A 24,545-nucleotide genomic window follows, 5' to 3' on the forward strand; every position below is an offset into this window, starting at 1 on the left:
ACCGCCAGTGACGGTTGTTGGAACAGTGGTCTCTTGCTCGCAAGTGCGCCACTAATCCCTAACTCTTCTGCTTATCTTTCTATATAGTTACCCATTGTTAGTTAATTGTTCTCCTCTAGTTGTTAATTGTAGTCTTTAGTGATTGGTTTTTTTCCCCTTCAGCAAGTGCCCCGCGGGGCTCCGGGGCATGCCGTCCCAGGGTTTCAAACTCTGTAGCTCCTGCGCCAAGCCTATGCTCACGGGTGACCCCCATGACTCCTGTCTCCGGTGTCTGGGAGAAGCCCATCAGGCAGATAAGTGCAAGATCTGCAAAGCCTTCAAGCCTTGCACTAGAAAGGAGAGGGACGTTCGTTTAAAGCAACTCCTCATGGAGTCTGCCCTCCATCCGCAGCAAGACCCGGCCCCGAGTGCCTCAGTGCGGAGAGCTTCTCCGGTGGTGCCGTCCGCGGCACCGAAAAAAGACTCGGTATGCCCTCCCAGGGGTCAGCGGTCTCCTGGGGCTCAGAAGTGTTCCCCTCAGCACTGCTCCCATTTGCCGGTTGCCCGCAAGAACCAGGCCAAGGACAAGCCTCCACAACAGCACCGCAGTCTCGGCAGGGCATGCTGCAGAGCATGGGCCTACGGCCAACAGACCCTCCATTCAGGCTCAACCTCCATGCTCAACCTCAAGCCCCACGCTCCTGGACTCCCTGTGGCTGCAGGTGGAGGAGGTGACGCTATCCTCCACATTGGACACTTTTGAGAACACTAGGGGGCTTATCGAAATGACAGCACCCAAGTCTCCAGTCTAGAGGCCTCCACTACCCTGAGGCACGGCACCTTCAAGAGGTAAACTGCCTATGTTCGGGCCATCTGCCCCCCAACCAGGATCTCCGCGTCGCTCGGAGTCTCGATACCACTCTGAGTCCCAGCGCCACCCTGAGTCCTGGCACCCCGTACATATGCCCCGCACCGGTCTGACTCAGGGCACCAGCCCGACTCGCGGCACTGGTCTCGCAGCCCCGACTCTCGGAGCCGTTCCCGCTCAAGGTGGTCGTCGGCTGATAGATCATGGTCCGGCTCGAGGTCCAGATCCCAATCTGTGACTTAGTGGCATCGCTCGCATCTACCTCGGACTGCACTTCCCAGTCTTCGCTCGACCGACTGGCACTGCTCTACCCAGCGATACTGCTCAACGTCACGGCACCGCACCCCATCTCGGCACCGCTCCCCAACGCAGCACCGCTCCCCAGGACGGCACCGGTCCTGTTCATGGCACCATTCCAGATCTCATTCTGGACAACGTCCCCCGCTTTGGCAAGGGCCTCGATCGTGGTACCGCTCTACATCATGGCACCACTCTCCACCAAGGCGGAGCCCCACCTCGCAGCACCGATGGACCTCCTGGCACCGCTCTGCACCTCACCGCCGTTCCCCAGAGCAACACCACTGGTCACAGTCCTGCCCTCGTTATTTCCCACGGCACTCATCCCATCCATTCAAGGAGGAGGAGGCCTCTGTGGGGCAGTCCCACACTGCCCTCCCTTGGCCATCCCACTCGAGATCAGCCGCCTTCAGGTCAGGCAGAGCATCAGGGGCATTGGAAGCACCCAGATCCAGGCCGGAAAGTCTTAGACAGGACGCTTCAGCGCCCCACTGGCAACCCCAGTGGCAATTCTGGACCCCTTGGGCGTACCATCAGGCCCAAGGTGCCCCCCCCGGCGCTCCCCCACCGTCCCATTTAGGGTCTCGCCTCCCCGAGGCAATCATCAGCTGCCTGCCTCGGGATCCCTCACAAAACCCAGATCCAACCTCACTCCCGGTGGAAGCTACACCCAGAGCTCGGGAGGAGCCCATCCCAGAGGATCCAGAGGCCGTCACAGAGCCAGTCCTGCCGGTGGCATCTTCCTCGTCCCCTCCTGTCAAAGCGGTGGTGGGTACCTCCACATCTGGTCCATCACCTATGGACTACAGGGCCCTGCAGGAACTCCTCCGAAGGGTGGCCCTAAATATGAACCTCCGGGTGGAGGAGGTGGTAGAGGACGAGGACCCTGTGATGAACATCCTGGCACCAGAGGGTCCCTCTAGGGTGGCCTTACCCATGCTAAAGACTATTCAGTCTAACGCCAAAACTATTTGGCAAACGCCTGCCTCCATTCCCCCTACAGCCAAAGGGGCCGAATGGAAGTACTTTGTCCCTACTAAAGGGTACGAATATCTTTTCACTCACCCCCCTCTGTGTTCCTTTGTTGTGGAGGTGGTGAATGAAAAAGAGAGGGAGGGTCAGCAGGGGCCCGTGCCCAAATCAAGAGATGCTAAACGCCTTGATTTGTTTGGGAGAATCAACAGGGGACCTTTTTCTCCGGATCGCTAACCAGCTTGAGATCCTGAGCCGGTACAGTTATAACTCATGGTCTGCGGTTCAAAAGTTCAAAGAGCTTCTCCCGTCTGAGTCAAGGGCTGAACTGGGGGCCATCGCTGAGGAGGGAAGAATCGTAGCCTGGATTCCCTCCAGGGTTCTTTGGATGCCACGGACTCAGCAGTGTGTACCCTGGCATCGGGTATTGCGATGAGACGCAATGCCTGGCTCCAATCCTCGGGTCTCCCCCCGTAAGTTCAGCAAACAATTCAGGACCTCCCATTCGATAGACATGGCCTGTTTTCTGAGCAGACAAACTCTAGACTGCATAGCCTGAAGGACTCCCGTAACACCATTAAGACCCTCGGCATGCATACCCCGGTGACCCAAAGGAAGTCTTTCAAACCACAGACCACCCAGCAGCGGTCTTTCCCCGCAAGGCCCAGGTAGGACTTCTCCCGCAGGAGGAATAGATATAGTCAGCATGGGCCATCGCGCCGCCTCCTGGGCAGGGCCAGGGACAGTCCAAGCCCCCTCCAGGCCCTAAGCACCACTTTTGAAGGTGCACACAAGGCCGAATTACCAGTCCACAACCCGGACAGTTATCCTCCCTTCCTGAACCGTCTATCCCGCTTCTACTGTGCATGGTCCCTTATTACATTGGACCAGTGGGTACTCCGCTCAGTAGAGGCGGGATATTCTATCCACTTCTGCTCCTTCACACCCTCCCATCCCCCTTGCACGTCCCTCTTCAGGGACCCCTCTCTCGAGCAACCTCTCATCCAGGAGGTTCAAACTCTCCTCACTCTAGGAGCAGTGGAAGAGGTGCCCCAGGAGCTCAAAGGCAAGGGTTTCTACTCCCATTACTTCCTCATCCCCAAAGCAAAGGGAGGCCTAAGGCCAATTCTGGAGCTAAGGGAACTCAACAAGTTCATTGTCAGCCTGAATTTCCTCATGGTCTCTTTGAGCACAGTCATCCCTTCTCTGGATCCGGGAGTCTGGTATGCCACCCTCGATATGAAGGATGCCTATTTTCACATATCTATCACCCCATCTCATAGACGGTTCCTCTGCTTTGTGGTAAACAAGGTACATTATCAATTCACGGCTCTCCCATTCAGTCTATGCATGGCTCCCCGTGTCTTCACCAAATGCACGGCGGTCGTGGCGGCCTTCCTTCACGGCCATCACGTGCATGTCTTCCCTTACCTGGATGACTGGCTCCTCTGAGGCCACTCTCGTTAGCAGGTAGAATCGCAGGTGCAAATGGTCAGAGACACGTTCGAATACTTAGGCATCATTCTCAACTTCAGCAAATCCGTCCTCACCCCGACTCAAAGAATAGAGTTCTTCGGAGCAGTTCTCGATGCCAATCAAGCGAGAGCATTCCTCCCAGAGGTGTGGCGTCTTGCCCTCTTGCAGATAATCAGCAGCCTTTGCAGTTTTCCAACCACCACAGCGAGGCAGTGCCTCAGGCTGCTGGGCCACATTGCATCCTGCACCTATGTGGTGCAGCATGCCAGATTGCGACTCAGGCCTCTGCAAGCGTGGCTCGCATCCGTGTATAGCCCACGCCGCGACAGTCTGGACATGGTGCTGACCTTTCCAAGGCATACCCTCAATTCCCCACGATAGTGGCTCGACCCCCGCATGGTGAGCACCAGGGTCCCTTTCCACCTTCCCCAGCCCACCTTGACTCTGGTAATGGATGCATCTGCACTGGGTTGGGGAGCGCAACTCGGAAGCCTGACAACTCAGGGCTTATGGCAAGTAGAGGAACTGGCTCTGCATATCAACATCAAAGAGCTCAGGGCGGTCCACCTTGCATGCCAAGTGTTTCTGCCTCACTTTCAGGGTCAGTGTGTAGCGGTGCTCACAGACAATACCATGACTATGTTTTATATAAACAAGCAAGCCGGAGCCCGATCGTCTCCTCTCCGTCAGGAAGCCCTCCTACTGTGGGAATTTTGTCTAGCCCACTCCATCCTTCTCCAAGCTTCATTCATTCAGAACGTGCTGACGGACAGCCTGAGCAGACGGTTCCTTACGCATGAGTGGTCGATTCATCCGGACATCATCCACTCAATCTTCCGCAGTTGGGGATTTCCCTGAATCGACCTGTTCGCCATGCAGGCCAACAGGAAGTGTTCAACCTTCTGTGGATCTCATCCTGGATCACGGCGTTTATTCACGCTTGTTATGACTTGGCGAAGGTTCCGCCACCTGCCGTTACGTCTCACTCCACCAGGGCGCAAGCCTTGTTGACAGCCTTCCTGGCCCACGTACCTCTTCAGGAGATCTGCAGGGCTGCCACGTGGTCTTCAGTGCACACCTTTATGGCGCACTACACCATTGTCCACCAATCTCAGAACGATGCGGCCTTCAGCAGAGTGGTTCTTTGATCTGCAATACCTTGACTCTAACCCCGCCTCCGAGGTACGGCTTGGAAGTCACCTAACTGGAATTGATATGAGCAAGCACTCGAAGAAGAAAAAACGGTTACTCACCCTTTTTGTAACTGTTCTTTCGAGATGTGTTGCTCATATCTATTCCATTCCCCCCCACCTTCCCCTCTGTCGGAATAGCCGGCAAGAAGGAACTGAAGGGGGTCAGGCCAGCAGGGTCGTATATAGAGCGCCATACCGGTGCCAATCCAGGGGGCTCCACAGCTGGCCCGACGGGTAGCTGCTAGGGAAAAGTTTCCGACAGCCGTGCACGCGGCATGCGCACATACTTACTGGAATAGATACGAGCAACACATCTCGAAGAACAACAGTTACAAAAAGGGTGAGTAACCATTTTTTATATATGGTAATAAAAATGTCTGTTATCAACTGAACAATCAAATCATTAAGCTTAGCTGGTTTCATGTAATCACATATTTTGTCCAATTTAACTTTAGAAGGGGAATATATTCTACAATAATGGAATATATTTTTCTGTGCCTTTAAAGATGCAGAATGCTTATTGCTGGTTCTTGCTGTTGGATGGCTCTTGTTATCTCCAGCAAAGTTACTTGAGGGAGTCCTGGTGTCATTCTGAGGAAAGTAGGAGCTGAAATAAGAAAGTCTTGCAGGGAGAAACCTGAGGCTGAAGGTTGGCTTTTTTTCATGTTGTTTGAGTTACCAATAAAGCCAACCACCAAGAAGAAGGAAAATTTGGACTTTTGTTTGTATATTCTCTATTTAGGCCAGGATGGGAAGATGAGCTGCTGCAAATCAGTTTTTTCTGTTCCAATGCACTTAAAGTCTGGGATCATCTAAGGGAATGAAGCATATTAAAAGAAATACATTATTTAAGCACAAATAGCACATTAAAATATAATTATTATTATAAGCCCATTAAAAATCTGGATACACAATGCTTTTGCATAATATCTTTGTGATAAAAAATAATAATTTTAAAACTAGCTTTTCTAATGTCACTTTGTACTTAAACAAAGACTGTTGGAGAATATGGCATCCTTCTATGCACCATTTATAAAAAATAGAATTAAAAAAACAAAGAAACTTTGATTATAATGAACAGGCAGAATAATAAATGAAAATTTTAGGTCTATGTATAAAATGCAGTTGTTTATCTAAAATTAATCCATATCTCATAACTTTGAGAGCAGAATATATGGGTTGTTTTTCTTTGGCTCCATCAGAAATATTGTCCTCTAAATATTTACATTAATACATTAGAAACTTTGAAATAAAAGTGATATAGCTTCCTTGACATTTTTGCTGCTAAGCTTGGAGACTATAAAATTTTCAGCCTCTTACCTTACCTTGTATGAAGTTCATGAGCCATATTCTTACAGCTATTAACAGGTGGAGCTTAGGGTTAATTTATGACTCATTTATCCATGTTTATTTTTTCTCATGATTGAGCTTACGTATTTCTGGAGGAAGGCATAGGCCATAACGTATTCTATTCTAAAAGCTTTTATATACTATGTGTTTTTTCTGAGCTGGAATATTTTGTTTCTCTCATTGCACAAATCTAATACATTCTTCTTCTTCTTATTTAAGAAACTAAGGGAAAGATTGCTGTCTTGTCTTTAGGGATGCTTAGGAATGTAAGGGGGAGTAAGACCCGTCCACAACCCTTCATGACTCCCTGCATCTCCACTGCAGGATTATTTTAATTAATGCCATGGTTGGCACATGCAAATGGCTCCAAAGCATGGATTAAGAGGAAGGAGGAGAGAGAGAAAGAGAGGGAGTAACCGTGAAGTCCATGTTTCATCATTTTCACTTTTTGCCAGAAATTACTCTTGTATTATGGTACTCACTGATAATTTAAAAACAGATCCTGTGTGGTGCTTATAAATAATAGGAAAATGTTGCGTAAATGAGAGGAAGGTCCAGAGACCTGTTATTTGTGTGGTTAAGTCTCCAGGAGGCAGAGATAAAGAACTGATTGGAAAATATATTTAATTTGTAGCATTTAAGTCTTTCTTGTTAGGTATTTCTAATATGAATTTTTAGTGACAAGCTTACTTGGATTAAGCAAAGTGTGTTTTAAAACTATATGTCCAAGACTGTTTCTAACATGACAGAATTCAAAGAAACGTTGCTAAAAATTGCATTATATCATGTAATACATGTATTCAGCTAAATGTCATGTGAAATATTTGGATCAAGAGAGAGCCCATTCTATTAATTTGTTGGCACATAGTCTTTTCATGATTTTATGACACCTGCCACAATTTGCAACTGGATGACTATTCAAAGTGTAAATGATTTTTCAACTATCACAAGAAGTATTCCTAAGTGTTTTCTGATTTATTTAAATGAGAAACAATAGCATTTTTTAATTTTATTTTATCAGGCAGGAAGCACTGCTTGCTGCAATCAGTGAAAAAGATGCAAACATTGCCTTGCTTGAACTGTCTGCTTCAAAGAAGAAGAAGACTCAAGAGGAAGTAATGGCTCTTAAACGAGAGAAAGACAGATTAGTGCATCAGTTAAAACAGCAGGTGGGAGAACATTCATTTTACTCTTCTATTGGGGGCTGCGGCTTGTTGGTATTTTCATTTTCACTGTTTTATTCTAACCTCATATTGAAAGTCTTCAAGCCAAGCCTACCTTGTACCAGCAGCTGTGCAAGGTAGGGTAAGAATAGTGTAAATGTTGCTGTATTATTACTTAATTGATGGCTGTAGTATTTAGATGCATGTTTGCTTGGCTCATGTTATATGCAGCCAACACACTTTCTGTTTTCCCTCTTCCATAAAAGCTGCCACCTTCGTCATCACAAAAGACATCAAAGAGCAGATGCATCGCTTCGAAGCTGTTTAGATATGTGTACATTTGTAGTAAGTAGTTATTTGTTCAGAAGGTTCCATGTTTTCTGAGAGGTTATCTGGAAATCATCATTGTGATTAAAACAAACCCCAAAATTAATAAAAATACTTTTATCTTTGTTATTATAAATACACTGTAGCAGATGAGTGCTTAGTTACAGGCTCTAGAAATAAATTTTGCTACATGAAAAACTCTGTAAATGTCATTTTATTTTCTACCTTACAAATGAGGAAAATTACCATAGTAAGCAGCATACAGTATCTTGGACATCTCCACTGATTAATTTCAATAATGTGAACACACATTGTACGCTGACTACTCTCTGATTTCATCATAGCACTTGTAGGTACCGTAGGCTCAATAGCAAGCCAGTGAGGGAAGGATGCTCAGATAACCTAAGTAGTAACTATCTGTGTCGTGTGTCATATGAGCATGTTGTCAAACACCTTCTCTCCTTTAGTAATGCTGAGCAAAGAGATGAGAAGGCTGTTTTCAGACCGTGACTGGTAGATAGTGTTGTATTTGGTGTTTTCCTTTGTTTGGTAGTGTCATCATTGAGTTTTGTGATTGTTACCTGAGAAGCAGGAAAATATCACAAGGCAAAGTCATACTCCCTTCAGCCTCTCAAAGAAATCAATCAGTGGGTCATTTCACAGGTGAGCATGCCATGTTAATACTGTAGTTAGACAATGTTATGATTCTTTATTCTGAACCATACATTGCATACTATAGGTTTTCATTCACTCAGCAACAGAAAATTAAGGAAAACCCTTGCTTCTTAGCTAAGTTCCCTATAGCTCTGACCTCATGCACCTAATCATTATAGCTTTTTCCCACAGGTCTATAGAAATAGGAAACAGCCCCTGAGCATGAACATATCATCCATTTGTGATGCTGACTTCATCACAGACATTGCTGCCAAGTACCTGGGTTCCAGCCATGATGCACATATGTCTCAGGTCAGTCAGCTATTTAGGAGACATTTCAGCCAATGCCATATACCCAGTAGATACATCAACATTTGTACTTTTTCATTCTTTTTACTTATTGATCCCAGGATTTCCCATGCTGCAGCCAAGCAGCATGGATTCAAACAAGGATAGGTTCTTTTTCTTTTCTTTCTTTTTTCTTTCTTTTTGTTAGATGATAGCAGATATTTCCTGTGACCACTTCAGATAAGTCCCTTCTTTCCTTCTCCTTCATCTTTCCTGACTGAAGAGTGAAATAATAGAGCACCTTACCTTTACAATGTTCGTCAACGATATTTTTGAAATGCTCTCTAGATACCTATACACATATTGGGGTATATCTCTTCAACTGATTTCTGTGAAAGTTTGCAAAACATCCATAATTTCCTTCAGCCACACTGTAGAAACAGATAGAAGCAAGAAGAAGGAGAAGAGAGTAGCTAGAGAAGCATTATTTTGGATAGTTTAGATTAGAAACCAAGTACTACATGCTACTTCACTATTTATAGCTTTTATACACATTAAATTGATGCCAAAATTACCTCGTTTTATTGTCCTGGACATCTCAAGAAGAAAGACAAAACACGGTGAATGTGGTTTAACTAGGCTGCAACTTTATTAAGTAAAACATCTGGGACTCCTCTGTGTAGGTCATCCTTCCTTCTGTAATCTGTGCAATCTGGGGGAGGGCTGATATCAGTCTTCATTGCAGGTCACTACTACCCTCTCCTCATGCAAGAGTTAAGGGTATAGGGAAAAGAGGTTGTCTCCTTGCTGTATCGGACATTAGAAACCCTGACCCTGTTCCCCACCTTTTTTAGGAGATGCGTAATCTGCTTCCAATTCTGATTTATCAGGGGAACCAGACCCTGTTGAACAATTAACTATGATGGGCATCTGCCAAGTTGTGACATTAATTTTACAACCTAACCTATCCACCAGGTCCCTGGGTGACTGAGAGGAGAAAGTATGGCAAAACAAAACAATAAAAAAGCCCAACCAAACAAAAAATAAAACCAAAACATCCTGCCCAGACCAATCTGGCAGTGAAGGAAATACTCCTTTCCAGTGCAGAAAGGTGACTAGATAATGTCAAATAGCAAGGCTACAAAAGCCAGTCCTACTCTATTCCCAAGTGAGGGAGATATTTCCTCCAAGGCACAGGATGGCATCTCAGGCAGGGGGACAGGCCTGTAAGACCTCCCACTGGGTGCACAGGAGCAAATAGGCTTACACTATACTCCTCTGTCTAGCCAATCAGCCAAGGAGCACACCTTGTCAGGCCCACAAAAAGGCTGGGTGCCCATGGGGGGTGGAGAGGAGGTCAGTCCTTGAAGTGGCCAACTTTTCCCCCCCATACTGTCTCAGAGAAAGCCTCCTCATCAGTGAGGCTGCAGTGAAAGTGGTAATGGGGGGAAAGGTTTACATGGGGACCCACTATCAATAGACTGAAGAGGTGTCGTTGAGAATCTCTTTAGCAGAACAAAGAGTAGACTTTTTTTTGTATCACAAAGAGACATCAGTAGGTGATAGCAAATGAGGTTAGAAATGGGTAATTTAAGGGTTCCAGTGCCTAGACTGTCTTTGCTCACAGGGAGTTTTCAGCTTCTGCCTTTTATGGTACTGTGTTCATTTCCTGTACAAGAATTCAACCATAGCTTGGGTAGCAAAGAATATGCATGAAACAGATTTATCTCCACATTGTATTGCTGCATGATCTATAACGTTCTGGTTATATCAATTCTTTTGCAGGATATTTCTTCATAACACTCATGCCACACTGGTACTTTCTACTGTGTGCCAGTATAAATAGAAATGTTTCTTTTTTCCCTTCTTTTTTATACCTTCCAATGGGAACCTTTGTGCTGCTCTTCAGGTTTTGGTCTAATGAACGCTAACTTTTTACTCTTTTCTGTTGAGCCTGCCTCTCATTTTACCTTCCTGTTAGACATATTTTAATATTACTGCTCCAAAAGAGAAAACAATAGTCATGTAATAAAAGCAGAAGCCCTCCCATATCACTTCTAGGTACAGACATGTGGTATGAATCAGGTACCAGGGGATAATTGCCAATCTCCTGTTTAAAACAGAATAGCTGATTTGTAATGATTCCAAAATGATATTACAGTTAGGGTTAGGTTGTGTTAGCACTTCCATTTACATCTCTGTTTTCAAAGATTAGTAACTTTAGCAAGCAAATAATTTGGTGTTTGAAATTAGATATGCTGGTTCTCTGTCAAGAGGTGGTTTATCTTTTAAAACTATAGAAATTTATTTGGCCTTTTTATGACTAACTTAAGAAAATACTGTTTGAATCAGCTGTTATTTTGAAAGTATCGAATATAGGCAAATCAGCTCAGCCTAAATAAAAACTGTCCTGAAACTTTGCCCAAAGTTCAAGATGCACCATTATATATCTCAGACCTGTTTCATTAGTTTTTTGCTTTCATTGCCATATTCTAAGGCTGGGTGGGGGGGTGTCTCTTTCTTTCTGTCTCACAAACATTCCCTGGCCCTGCTGTTGTCTTCTCCGGTGGCATCCCAGAATGCATAACACACCAGAGAAACTCTAGTGTGAAGCCCCAAAGAGCACAACATTGTGCACTGGGAGATGTGGAACCTAGCATGCCAGTCTGCTATACTGTCACTGAAGAATGATTGCAGTATCTCAGAAAGTCCTGATGCTACTGGTAGTGAAGGCCACTGTAATGTCTCTCTGGAAACTCCTGTTGCTTTTAATGGAGATGGGAAGTTGAAGTGTCTCATTTAGGAAATTCCTGTTTTTGATGAGCCACAAAGATCCTAAACTTCCACCAAAGAAATCTGCCCTGGGAGAAGGGAAAACCATAGAGGGTGATAAGAAGAAGGACTGTAATTCCCCCTGCCTTTCCAAGGAATCTTAATAATTGGTATGAGGAGCCCTGGAATAGCCTCCTGAAATCTCAAGTTTTTGGTGGGGGGACAGGGGACAGTCCTGTTGATGGGAATGAGATCCCTAGATTCTCTGATAAGGAGAAAATGTGAAGCCTCCCTCCTAATACCTCTGCCAGCAGGAGAGAGGGCCAAGGAGTTTCCCCAATATGTTCTGATCCGGGTTAGGCCTATGGAGGTAAGGTATGAGGGAAAGGTCATAGAACTTTAGTGGGGAGACCTCAAAATGTTTAGGGTCTCCTAAAATTCATTTAAAATGTCTAGGTGCTTATCTGGCAGGAACATCTAACCATTTGCAAATTCACCTACTGCTGCCGAAAACACTATACAGCAGAATCTGGTGACTCCCAGAGTGTGTAGTCATATAGGCATCCAAGATCTGCTTCATATTTAAAGAGATATGGGACTGTATGTAGTAGATTTTTATTATTGTGTTTTAACAGTTCAAGAGGTCAACTCTATTAAACTCAGTGGAGTAACCCAATGTATTGAGGTTTCTCATAGAGTTTTATTGTGATTGGATTAACGCCAAAAACCAGATTCTATCACAGTGCTGTAATGCATCACAGATTTACACTGAGATTGAATTGCCTAAATGCAAATGTGTCTGGATTTACCACAGGCTTACCCTGTGATAAACTGCTCTAATTGCTCTGATAGAGTCCTAAAGCATCATGGTGTATTTTGTACTTCAGATGGAAGCAGATTGGCTCTCCACAACACTTCCGCAAGATAGTTTCAAAAGAACATTAAGGGTGTACCACAAACTGATGAAAGCACAGAAATTCCCATGTGATGGAGAAAAGTACCATATGTTTTTCAATAGCTAGGCATAACAGGGCAGCACCTGAATAGCTTTCTTAATCAGCTCCATTGTGCCTACGAGGCCATATGTTATGCTTCCACCTTAACGATGAATTTCCTTCCTTTTGTCAGTCTGTGTCATAACCTTAATGTTATTTAATAGATTTTATTTTCAGTGTGAATTGTGTTATAACAAAGTCAATTCTTAGTAAAAAAAAATTGGAGAAAAACATCTACTTCCCATGTATGACAGGTTAGCCAGCTGCACCCTTTTCTTTTCTTGAAGTTTCATCCATATGTTGTCTTCAGTGCAAGTATTTGTCTGTTTGCAATACTTTAGAAAAGTAAATTTCTATATAACTGCTAATTAGGTCTAGGTTTTTTTTAAAAAGACATATAGTTGCACACACAAAATGCTTTCAAAATTTTACATACTATTTGCGAACATACTCAATTAAAAAACAAAAACAAGAAAAAAACAACAGATAATTGTACAAGCAAATTGATTATGGTAATTTGCATGTATAACTGCACTATTTGCATGTAGAATCATAGAAGAATCATAGAAGATTAGGGTTGGAAGAGACCTCAGAAGGTCATCTAGTCCAACCCTCTTCTCAAAGCAAAACCAACCTCAACTAAATCATCCCAGTCAGGGCTTTGTCAAGCCGGGCCATAAAAACCTCTACAGATAGAGATTCCACCACCTCCCTAGGTAACCCATTCCAGTCCTTCACCACCCTCCTGGTGAAATAGTTTTTCCTAATATCCAACCTAGACCTCCCCCGCTGCAACTTGAGACCATTGCTCCTTGTTCTGTCATCTCCCACAACTGAGAACAGCCTAGCTCCATCCTCTTTGGAACCTCCCTTCAGGTAGTTGAAGGCTGCTATCAAATCCCCCCTCATTCTCTTCTGCAGACTAAATAAGCCCAGTTCCCTCAGCTTCTCCTCATAAGTCATGTGTCCCAGCCACCTAACCATTTTTGTTGCCCTCCGCTGGACTCTCTCCAATTTGTCCATATCCTTTCTGTAATGGGGCGCCCAAAACTGGACACAGTACTCCAGATGTGGCCTCACCAGTGCCGAATAGAGGGGAAAAATCAGTTCCCTCGATCTGCTGGCAATGCTCCTACTAATGCAGTCCAATATGCCGTTAGCCTTCTTGGCAACAAGGGCACAGTGTTAACTCATATCCAGCTTCTCGTCCACTGTAATCCCCAGGTCCTTTTATGCAGAACTGCTGCTTAGCCAGTCAGTCCCCAGCCTGTAGCAGTGCATGGGATTCTTCCATCCTAAGTGCAGGACTCTGCACTTGTCCTTCTTGAATCTCATCAGATTCTTTTGGCCCAATCCTCCAATTTGTCTAGGTCATTCTGGACCCTATCCCTACCCTCCAGCATATCTACTTCTCCCTCCAGCTTAATGTTATCTGCGAACTGCTGAGAATGCAATCCATCCCATCATCCAGATCATTAATGAAGATGTTGAACCAATCCCTGGGGCACTCTGCTTGATACCGGCTGCCTACTAGACATCAAGCTATTGATCACTACCTGTTGAGCCCGACAATCTAGCCAGCTTTCTATCCACCTTATAGTCCATTCATCCAATCCATACTTCTTTAACTTGCTGGCAAGAATACTGTGGGAGACTATATCAAAAACTTTGCTAACGTCAAGATATTTCACAGCCACCACTTTCCCCATATCCACAGAGCCAGTTACTCATCCTAGAAGGCAATCGGGTTGGTCAGGCATGACTTGCCCTTGGTGAATCCATGTTGACTGTTCCTGATCACCTTCCTCTCCTTCAAGTGCTTCAAAATTGATTCCTTGAGGATCTGCTCCATGATTTTTCCAGGGACTGAGTTGAGGCTGACCAGTCTGTAGTTCCCTGGATTCTCCTTCCCTTTTTTAAAGATGGGCACTATTTTTGACTCTTTCCAATCATCTGGAACCTCCCCCGATCGCCATGAGTTTTCAAAGATAATGGCCAATGGCTCTGCAATCACAAAAGCCAATTCCCTCAGCACCCTCGGATGCATTAGATCCGCCCCCGTGGACTTGTGCATGTCCAGCTTTTCTAAATAGTCCTTAACCTGTTCTTTCACCACTGAGGGCTGCTCACCTCCTCCCCATACATGTACTGTCACACTAATTATGTGTGTGAAATAGGTGGGCCTTATGTGTATAACACTCTCTTTAATGTCTGTTCTAATATTTAATTTAAAAAATGATTTATTTAAGGTTGTGGGATTATTATTATTATTTATTATCATCCTGGCTAGGAGGAAGAGATTAAACCCCATTAAAATTCTAGCACAGTTACATTAAATAAACAAATAAATAAAGCAACCTTGCTAAAATGGATTCCTGTACACTTTCTGAATTATACCTGCTGTCAGAAAGAACTCAGTTTGACTTTCAGATTCCAATTTTATTTTGCAATTAGAAAAACCTATTATTGTTTGTAAATTGAGTAAATTTGCTTTGGAAACTGTTGAAAGCCAATAGATACTGAACTTGCAAAATCTATTTTTCCACACTCACTTTTTAGGTGATAACCATGCTTTAAAATCAAATGATAAAATAAAGGCTTCATTTTAAAAGAAAAATGTGTGTGTTCTCTTTTCAAATATCTCTATCAGTTGAATAATATTTTTTTTTAATTGACAAATTTACTAATTTGCTATGAAAGTGTCTGGCAGTTGGCAAAGCAAATCATAAGTGCAGGCTAAACTAAAAGTAAATAAAACAAAGTATAGAATATTTATGTTTAGAGGATTCATTGCAAATTTCACATCTTTGGTGCTTTTTAAATATATAGGGCTAAATTATGGCTCTTAGAGCCATGTAGTGGGCTGTCTCTCTGACTAGTCAAAGTACTCCAATGGTAGTGCAGACTTAATGCTTCCAAGCATACTGGCTCAGCATCAGGAGTTGCTAGACCTGTACAAAAATGTAGCATTTCCCATGCTAGGCAGTGAATGGAATGGAGTGAAGCAATAGCTTGTCATGTCTCCTTTCACTCAAGAAGCACAACCAACACCCTAAATACTTTAAATAAACTAAGTATTTGCATAAACAAATGAGAATATTACAACACATTGTAAATCTCTGGACCTACATTAATGGAGACACATATTGAGTATCAAGATATTATTTTATGCCTGAACTTGTCATAAAATGTGTAATACACACACAGAATCCTTCTGAGATATTCCATTTAAAAGACCAGTGAATGTCTATGTTGCAGAAAATGTATTTGTTTATAACAGGTCTCTCTGTATTGTGTCATTTTGATAACTGTAGGTATGTTACTTAACTTCTCTGTGTCACAATTTACCCATCTGCAGAAACAGCGATAATAATGTTCACCCATGTGGTGCACTTTGAGATCTTTGGCTGACAGATGCCACCATTTAAGTGTAAAGAATTATAGATAGTTATTATAGAGCTGAAACCAAATATTTGTTATGTAGGAGTTTAAATCAAAGTGAAGCACAATGAAACACCAGCAACTGAACAGATAGGAGCATTCTGATGGTTTTACTTGTGTATACTAAAGTTGAACGCTTGATAGGGGCCTCAATGTTTGTGTGAGGTTTAAAAGAGCTTTCAGAAATAAAGTATTAACCCACCACTAGGTCTGTGGTTGACTGATTGTATAATATGTCTAATCATCCTAGCAAGGATTCCTTTTGAGTATTCAGAGATAGTTATTGTTAGTGACATTTGTACAATGATGCAACCCTTCATGAAATAATTAACCTAAAGCCCATTATTAAAAAAATCTCAAGGGATTTTTTTTAAGAACAGAAGATATTCAATGTTCCTGATTTATCCTGAACTCAGATACTGTGAGTAAATTTCCCAGTTGTCTCTTTACACTTTTGGGATGTTCAGCCAAAAACGTAAGTGGAATTGGCCAAATTGAGAGGTTTTCCAACTCCTTGAGAGCATTTTATTCTTCTTCTCCAAACAAGAAATTAGAAACCTTTCCAACATTTTTGAGACTGCAGGTGTACGGGATATTCTGGCCAGAGGCAAAACTGGTGTTTGGCAGTGTTCTCTAACCTATTAGTTCATTGTTTCATATTTCAGCACATGAACATATTGCTGATGGAATAAACAGTGTGAGAACCAATCAAGGAACTTGTAATATCGCAACAACGTTAACCGCTAGCAATGTTTTCTCTTTCAAGCAATCCATAGAAGTATTTCTTACTATGAGCTAGAGCGGGTATATGTGCAAATAGTGCTTACCGCAACACCAGAGAAAAATGAAAATGAAAGAAATATATTGCATTATACAGCTTAAGTACATAAAAAATAGTGTTAATGTGACATTACGGGGCTGAAATCAAGAACTCAAGTCAGGAAATTCCATTAATTAGGGTTTTTCTTGCAACATTCATTCAGCTATATTGCGTACATCCTGTATATTTTATTATATATATTAGAAATATAAATAGTAATAGTATATTTATATTTAACAAGGAAAACAGGAATAGAAATTGCTACATATGTATGATGTGACCAAGTTAGTGTTGCAGCTCAAAACATCATTTTTTGGAATTTCAGACTACTGGGTTCTGCATTTTGCAACTTTAATGGTACATTAATGCTACCTTACTGGATTTAATTTTCCTAATTTTTAAGGAATGAGGGGACAAAATATCTAGTGTTCCTTTTTTACATCCTCTGCAGAGATCACCAGCTGAAATCTTGCCCCGCTTTATTACTTTCAAGCAGAATGCACTTTTGTGTACTCGCTTTAAAATTTGGCCCTTAATGACTTTTTTGCCTCGGTTTCCTCATCAGTCAAATGGAGACAGCAAGACTTAATTATGTCACAGAGTTGTTGATAAATTAAATTAATGTGTGTAAAGTTCTTTAAGTTCCTCAGGTGGAAGATGTTATAGAAATGAAAAGTATTACTACTATTAGTATCATCATCCCAGATCTTTATTAGAGGAGGACTTGGCAGAGTGCTGGACCCTATTCTCCATAATTTTTCATCAGGGGCTTGTAAGGAAATGCATATATATGCTATAGTCTTTCATTTCTTTTGAAAGTGATGTAATTCTTATTTTAAAGTGGTTGAAATTTTTGTGAACAATGGCCAACTGTTCCTCACCTCAACTAAGCATATTTCCTGAAAGAAACTGACTCTTAAGTATTTTTCTCACACAAAAAGTTTAAATAACGTTAGTTATGACACAAACTAACAAAATCAAAGACCCTGGGGTGAATGTTCAGAACAGTGTATAGTGTGTGGATTTAACCAACCAACAACTTCACTGGGAGTTATATTGTCCAATTCTACTCACCAAAGTCTGTGACTGTTTTGCTGCTGACTCCATTCTGTCGGGACAGGAGGGGTTTCCAAGTGAACTGGTATTCTTGGTCATAATTATATACACATCTGAGACCTTTGTAATGCCAGGATACAATGTTGAAAGTTAAGGATCAAAGTCCATATTTGCAACCAGCCTCCCCAGTTGCAGGCATATCTGTTCACTGTGCTGGAAAACAAGAACAGAATGTGGAAATCAGTATTTGCAGTATTTACTCTACCGTCTCTAGTCTTTCTGTCATAGTAACAGTATCTTATATTATGAAAACTTCAAGATGTGTATTACTAACTGAAGCAACTACTTGATGTTATGGCTGTAACCTTTATTCTCCCTTCCACTTATGTTTGTCACTATCTTTCATAATAGTGGCCTTAATTCAGCAGTCTTTAAGCCTTTAAGCACATGAGTACTCCCACAAACTTACTTTCTAATATTTTTTTATTTTTCTCAGTCATGAAGTTTACTTGTCACTAATGTTATTCACTTTCCAGTGTGCACAATATTTTACTTTGTTTTATTATGGTAGGCTTGTTTTAAATGATGTGCAAATCTTTGTTATATATTAGTCCATCACGTAAATCAATCCTAGAATACAAGTTCATGGTTAGATCGTGTTTCGTGGTAATGCTAGTTACTCCAGAAGAGGTATTTAGGGACAGGGCTGTGTTGAGAGAATATCTGCTACACCTACTCAAGAGATGTAGCAAGGGCTAGCCCTTCTCACAATCTCCCCAGCACCTTTGGAAGTTTTATGTTTTAAAAGGCATAATAGCTCCAGATGCACCTGCTCGGGTGTTGTGCCTCTTTCCCTCTTCTGTTCCACTCAAGCTCAGGAGTCATAATTGAGCCTTTTTACCAAATGTTCCACTGAGATGGAAAAAAAGCTGCTTCTTTTTTTTCTTGCCTGGCGTAGAAACTGTGATGGGTGGACCTTGTAGGAATTGTGAACCTGGTATGCAAGCCAACACACACTGTTTCTAGTCAGTCCTCCTTTAAAACGGATCACCACCTACTTCTCAGCATTGTCCTTATTGAGGGTCCTAAATCCTTGATGAGCCATAGAGATGTCTAGTGCAGGGGTCGGCAACCTTTCAGAAGAGGTGGGCCGAGTCTTCATTTATTCACTCTAATTTAAGGTTTCGTGTGCCAGTCATACATTTTAACGTTTTTAGGAGGTCTCTTTCTATAAGTCTATAATATATAACTAACTATTGTTGTATGTAAAGTAAATAAGGTTTTTAAAATGTTTAAGAAGCTTCATTTAAAATTAAATTATAATGCAGAGCCCCCCGGACTGGTGGCCAGGACCCGGGCAGTGTGAGTGCCACTAAAAATCAGCTCATGTGCCGCCTTCAGCACGTGTGCCATAGGTTGCCTACCCCTGGTCTAGTGATACTCTTTTTCATTGGTGATCTTCTCAGTTTAAACTTGTGCTATAACTTCTGTAAAGCCACAGAAGCCACAATTAACTTTGTTCAAGCAAGTATTTCAAAATTAATTGAGGTTTAATGTATGGTTCTCTGGGCTAGCCAAAAGGCTGCTGTTTAGGCAATCGACTGAAACTGGGAAGATGTAGCTTTTGGTTTGGCTGGAAGGATTGGGAAAGGATGTTACAAGTCCCAAGTGTTACCATTTTTGCCCTGAAAATGGAAAACATTTGCATTATATTAAAAAAATCATGAATCTCCATTAAAATATATTTTTCTCCACAAGGCATTTATGAAGCATAAATAGAGAAATTCATTCAGGTCTATTATTAAGTTTTCAACTATGATAAAGCTTAATGAAGGCAGGCTGTACTTTAGGTAGTGTCTATTTGATCTTATACGCAGAACTAATGACTAGTCATTTAAAGTATATTGTAAATTAATGGGTCTCAAATTTAGCTACCCCTATTATACATTTAGTTTTAAAATGTTCCTGTGATATTGGACCAAACTATCACGTCCGCAAACAAGAACTGGTAATAGATAGAGTGCCTTAACAAAAAAAGCCAAGCAGTGTTGTGATGTCTCTTTGCGCTCTCTCTGCTACCCATCTCTATTCTAATAAACCAACAATGGGTTGAAATTGATATTTCCTTTCTCAATTGTTTCTTGTCTACTAAGGAAAAAATCCAGTACTTTCCACTTGAGTTGTATACTTTACATGGTGCAAGTAGGAGAGCTGAACCCAAAAATGAAACAGCAAAAATTAAGTGTATCATACAGATTTTACAAGACATGGGAAGACAATTGGTACTATTAGCCATATAGTTGCAGCATTAAAGGTCTTGGTTTGCTACTGTAGCTTCCGATTCATGTCTGTTTTTAAATAATTATTGGGGGGAATTATCCTGTTAAAGAGTTATTTCCTGTCATTGTAAAATATCAAAAAGAGACCTACCATCTTATATTGCTTGTCTGCTTTTAGTAGGACCTGGCCTGAAATGTCCCCAGGCAGCTTCTATTCCAGAGCTTTAATTATGCTTTTTAACCTACTTCTTTGTGTCTGTGTTCTTACATACTTCTTTGTAATTACCAAGTTTAGTAGTGGGACTCAGACAAATACTTTTAGCATGACTTTAACCTATACATTACTGACTATGCTGTATTATTACAAGATATTTCCTGTGCTTTGAGTCATGCTGTTAATTCACAGAACTTGAAAAGGTTTAGAAGACGCAAGCTGCAAATGTAGTGAACCACAACAGAAAAATCAAATGGACCATGTTCAGATCAGAATAACTTTATTCAATCACAAGTGTCATGAAAGTTGAAATTTGGCCTCAGTACTTCAGATAAGTATTTGCCTGGCACTTGGAATCGCAGTCTGTCTCAGTCTGCCAAGTTTCTAATATCCCAGCTGGTGTTTGTGACAGGACTATTACCCTTCAGCATTTAAAAGAGAGAGACTTATTAGGCACTCTGTCTTGTCTCAGGATAAGTCAGTCACATTTTGGAATATTGCATGGCGACAGGTGTCACAGCTGTTAATATCAGTTAAATAATATTTTATGCAAAGCTTGTCTGCCGCTGTTCAGCTATTTCAATGATCAAATCAAAGTCTCTGACAGAGTCCACTGGGGGGCAGAGGGAGGGAGGAAACCAATCCCACCTACTTTCCATTCATCATTTCTAGCAATCTTGAATGGAGAGATTGTGCCTAACTTGCTTTCAGGTGGTTAGGCAGACAGACTGCTTTGCTTGAAGGTTTATTTATGCCATCCAGACCTCTTTTGGCTCATGCCATGTACTTCCCCCAGGATCCTTTCTGCATCACATACTTACTCTTTGAGCTCTACCCCATGACATACCTTGGTTTAACTTTCAAATTAGCAGTTAACTTTAAAAAAAATCTGCAAACTGTTCCATCACTTTTAAAACAGCTAATTATTGTGGGCTCATTCTGCTTATATTTCCTAGAATTTTTCTTGCATGATAAATTGTACTTCCATTTCTGGTACAGAATCTGCCAACATTTTTCTCTCCTAAAATATTACTACACAGTTAATCAGGGATCTAATTTGGGTCTCATTTGCAGCTGTGTGAGACCTTGGATGAAGGTTGGCCTTTAAGAGAACTAAGGTATTCCTCACAATTATTCCTTACTCCTATTCTCAAGCACTTTGGACCTTGATGACAGAAATTTCTGCTCAAGCACACATCCACCAATGATTGGGCTCTACTAAGCTGACTAGGTAGCAAGTGTGAAAAATCGGGACAGGGGGTGGGGTGTAATAGATGCCTATGGAAGAAAAAGTCCCAAATATCGGGACTGTCCCTATAAAATCAGGACATCTGGTCATCCTACACTCTACTAAGTTTTCTACCAATTGTCCATGTTAGTGGACCCTCTAGATATCATGCAGGCTCTGTTTAATATAGACTGGGATATGGATGGAAGGAAAAGAACACAGAATTTGTCTGTTCCTATAGACCAAAGCACCACGGATTCCTACACTTTACCTTGGTAAAAGAACATTTCTAATTCTTATATCCATGCTCAGAATACTTTGCCAACTGCAGTCAAAGTTAATTGTTTCTCAAGTCACAGCACAGGAATTGGAAGTAGGATAGCCAAACCCGTCTTCAATAAAATGGCATGCCTCTGCATCTATCTTGACCAGCACACTTCTCATCAGAAATCATCTATTGCATGAGTAAGAGAAACAGCACCCTTATTATTCAGTCTGGAGTTAGAACTCTGAAAACAAAAAACAAAAAAACCCTCTCAAATTTATTATACCTGCAGTGCTTTATGCTATATTCCAAGATTAAAAAACTATGTTAAAATGAAGTTAAGGTTGAGAATACATATCAGTAACTTAAAGGTAAGAAAACATTACAGAGATGTTATAATTATCCCAAACCATTAATTACAAACCCAGGAAATTCAGAGGCATTTAAAAGAAATCCAGACATGTTAAAGTTTCAGAGTAGCAGCCGTGTTAGTCTGTATCGGCAAAAAGAACAGGAGTACTTGTGGCACCTTAGAAACTAACAAATTTATTTGAGCATAAGCTTTCGTGGGCTACAGCCCACTTCATCGGATGCATAGAATGGAACATACTGGAGATCTTGTAGGTGTTTGTCTGAGGGATTGGAGCAAATGTGGTTGTATCTTAGAGCTTGGCTGTAGACAATGGATCGTGCGGTGTGTCCTGGATGGAAGCTGGAGGCATGTAGGTAAGTATAGCGGTCAGTAGGTTTCTGGTATAGGGTGGTGTTTCTGTGACCATCGCTTATTAGCACAGTAGTGTCTAGGAAATGGACCGCTTGTGTGGATTGGTCTAGGCTGAGGTTGATGGTGGGATAGAAATAGTTGAAATCATGGTGGAATTCCTCAAGGGCTTCTTTTCCATGGGTCCAGATGATGAAGATGTCATCAATGTAGCGCAAGTAGAGTAGGGGTGTTAGGGGATGAGAGCTAAGGAAGCGTTGTTCTAGTCACCCAGACAAACTTAACTCTGCCCTGTAGTGATGCCATCCAATAATCATAAGCTCATGATTAATGCATTTTAGCATTTGTGATCCCAGACTAAATAAAAGTGATTTTCAAAGAAACGTTTAAATATTCCCTCCCATAACACTGGTCTACAATTTTTGAGAAGTCGTCTGCTTCAGAGATAAAATGTGCTATTTATTATGTATTTTGATGTGCTGAATTCAAATATGACAATTAAAACAACTGATTGGCTACTGTTTCTAAGATATTTAAGTTTTTACATTTTATGTCTATGTATATTGTGTAGATAGTAGAGTTTTAATCATAAATTGTAAACCTAGGTCTTTTCATGTGTTTATGGTTGCTTTACATGATAATATTTCACCTCTCCTGTTTATGTAACACTTTAAAAATCAGCAAAATGGTTATATAAATAAAATTTATTATGAAACAAAAGGCAAAAAACTATTCTGTACATAGTTTAGTCCTATTCAGTGTCTACTCGGCGCTTCTTGGCTTGTCTCTTGTATTCATTAAATGGAGCATCTCTTGTCACTGTCCAGCAATAGTCTGCAAGCATTGATGGCTCCATTTGCCCTGATAGCGTTTCTCCATTGTTGCAATGTCCTGGTGAAATCGCTCACCGTGCTCGTCGCTCACTGCTCCGCAGTTCGGTGGAAAAAAATCTAGATGAGCGATTTTTGTATCTTTAGTGACATGTTGCAACCAAGGCTTTTGTTGGAGCCTTGAGAGGTTTTCCACCAACAACCTGTAGTTGTCTGCCTTGTTGTTTCCGAGAAAATTTATTGCCACTAACTGGAAGGCTTTCCATGCCGTCTTTTCCTTGCCACGCAGTGCATGGTCAAATGCATCATCTCGAAGAAGTTCACAAATCTGAGGACCAACAAAGACACCTTCCTTTATCTTAGCTTCACTTAACCTTGGAAATTTTCCACGGAGGTACTTGAAAGCTGCTTGTGTTTTGTCAATGGCCTTGACGAAGTTCTTCATCAGACCCAGCTTGATGTGTAAGGGTGGTAACAAAATCGTCCTTGATTCAACAAGTGGTGGATGCTGAACACTTTTCCTCCCAGGCTCCAATGACTGTGGGAGTGGCCAATCTTTCTTGATGTAGTGGGAATCTCTTGCACGACTATCCCATTCGCAGAGAAAACAGCAGTACTTTGTGTATCCAGTCTGCAGACCAAGCAAGAGAGCAACAACCTTCAAATCGCCACAAAGCTGCCACTGATGTTGGTCATAGTTTATGCACCTCAAAAGTTGTTTCATGTTGTCATAGGTTTCCTTCATCTGGACTGCATGACCAACTGGAATTGATGGCAAAACATTGCCATTATGCAGTAAAACAGCTTTAAGACTCGTCTTCGATGAATCAATGAACAGTCTCCACTCATCTGGATTGTGAACGATGTTGAGGGCTGCCATCACACCATCGATGTTGTTGCAGGCTACAAGATCACCTTCCATGACGAAGAATGGGACAAGATCCTTTTGACGGTCACGGAACATGGAAACCCTAACATCACCTGCCAGGAGATTCCACTGCTGTAGTCTGGAGCCCAACAGCTCTGCCTTACTCTTGGGTAGTTCCAAATCCCTGACAAGGTCATTCAGTTCACCTTGTGTTATGAGGTGTGGTTCAGAGGAGGAGGATGGGAGAAAATGTGGGTCCTGTGACATTGATGGTTCAGGACCAGAAGTTTCATCCTCTTCCTCGTCTGACTCAAGTGAGAATGATTCTGGTGCATCAGGAACCGGCAGTCTTTCTCCGTGGGGTACTGGGCGTATAGCTGATGGAATGTTTGGATAATGCACAGTCCACTTTTTCTTCTTTGACACACCTTTCCCAACTGGAGGCACCATGCAGAAGTAACAATTGCTGGTATGATCTGTTGGCTCTCT

The 24,545-nt window shown here is 42.1% G+C and overlaps 1 protein-coding gene across 1 annotated transcript in view; it reads left to right on the plus strand.

Annotated features, from left to right (window-relative positions):
- Positions 1–24,545, plus strand: part of ERC2 (ELKS/RAB6-interacting/CAST family member 2) — a 633,577-nt gene that overhangs the window by 595,954 nt on the left and 13,078 nt on the right. The window contains exon 18 of the mRNA XM_026650452.1: positions 7,157–7,304. Coding sequence (XP_026506237.1) covers positions 7,157–7,304 — 148 coding nt within the window. The remainder of the gene's footprint in view (positions 1–7,156; positions 7,305–24,545) is intronic.

The sequence above is a fragment of the Terrapene carolina genome, unplaced genomic scaffold (assembly GCF_002925995.2).
Source record: "Terrapene carolina triunguis isolate 2854851 unplaced genomic scaffold, T_m_triunguis-2.0 Scaffold89, whole genome shotgun sequence".
Lineage (NCBI taxonomy): Eukaryota > Metazoa > Chordata > Testudines > Emydidae > Terrapene > Terrapene triunguis.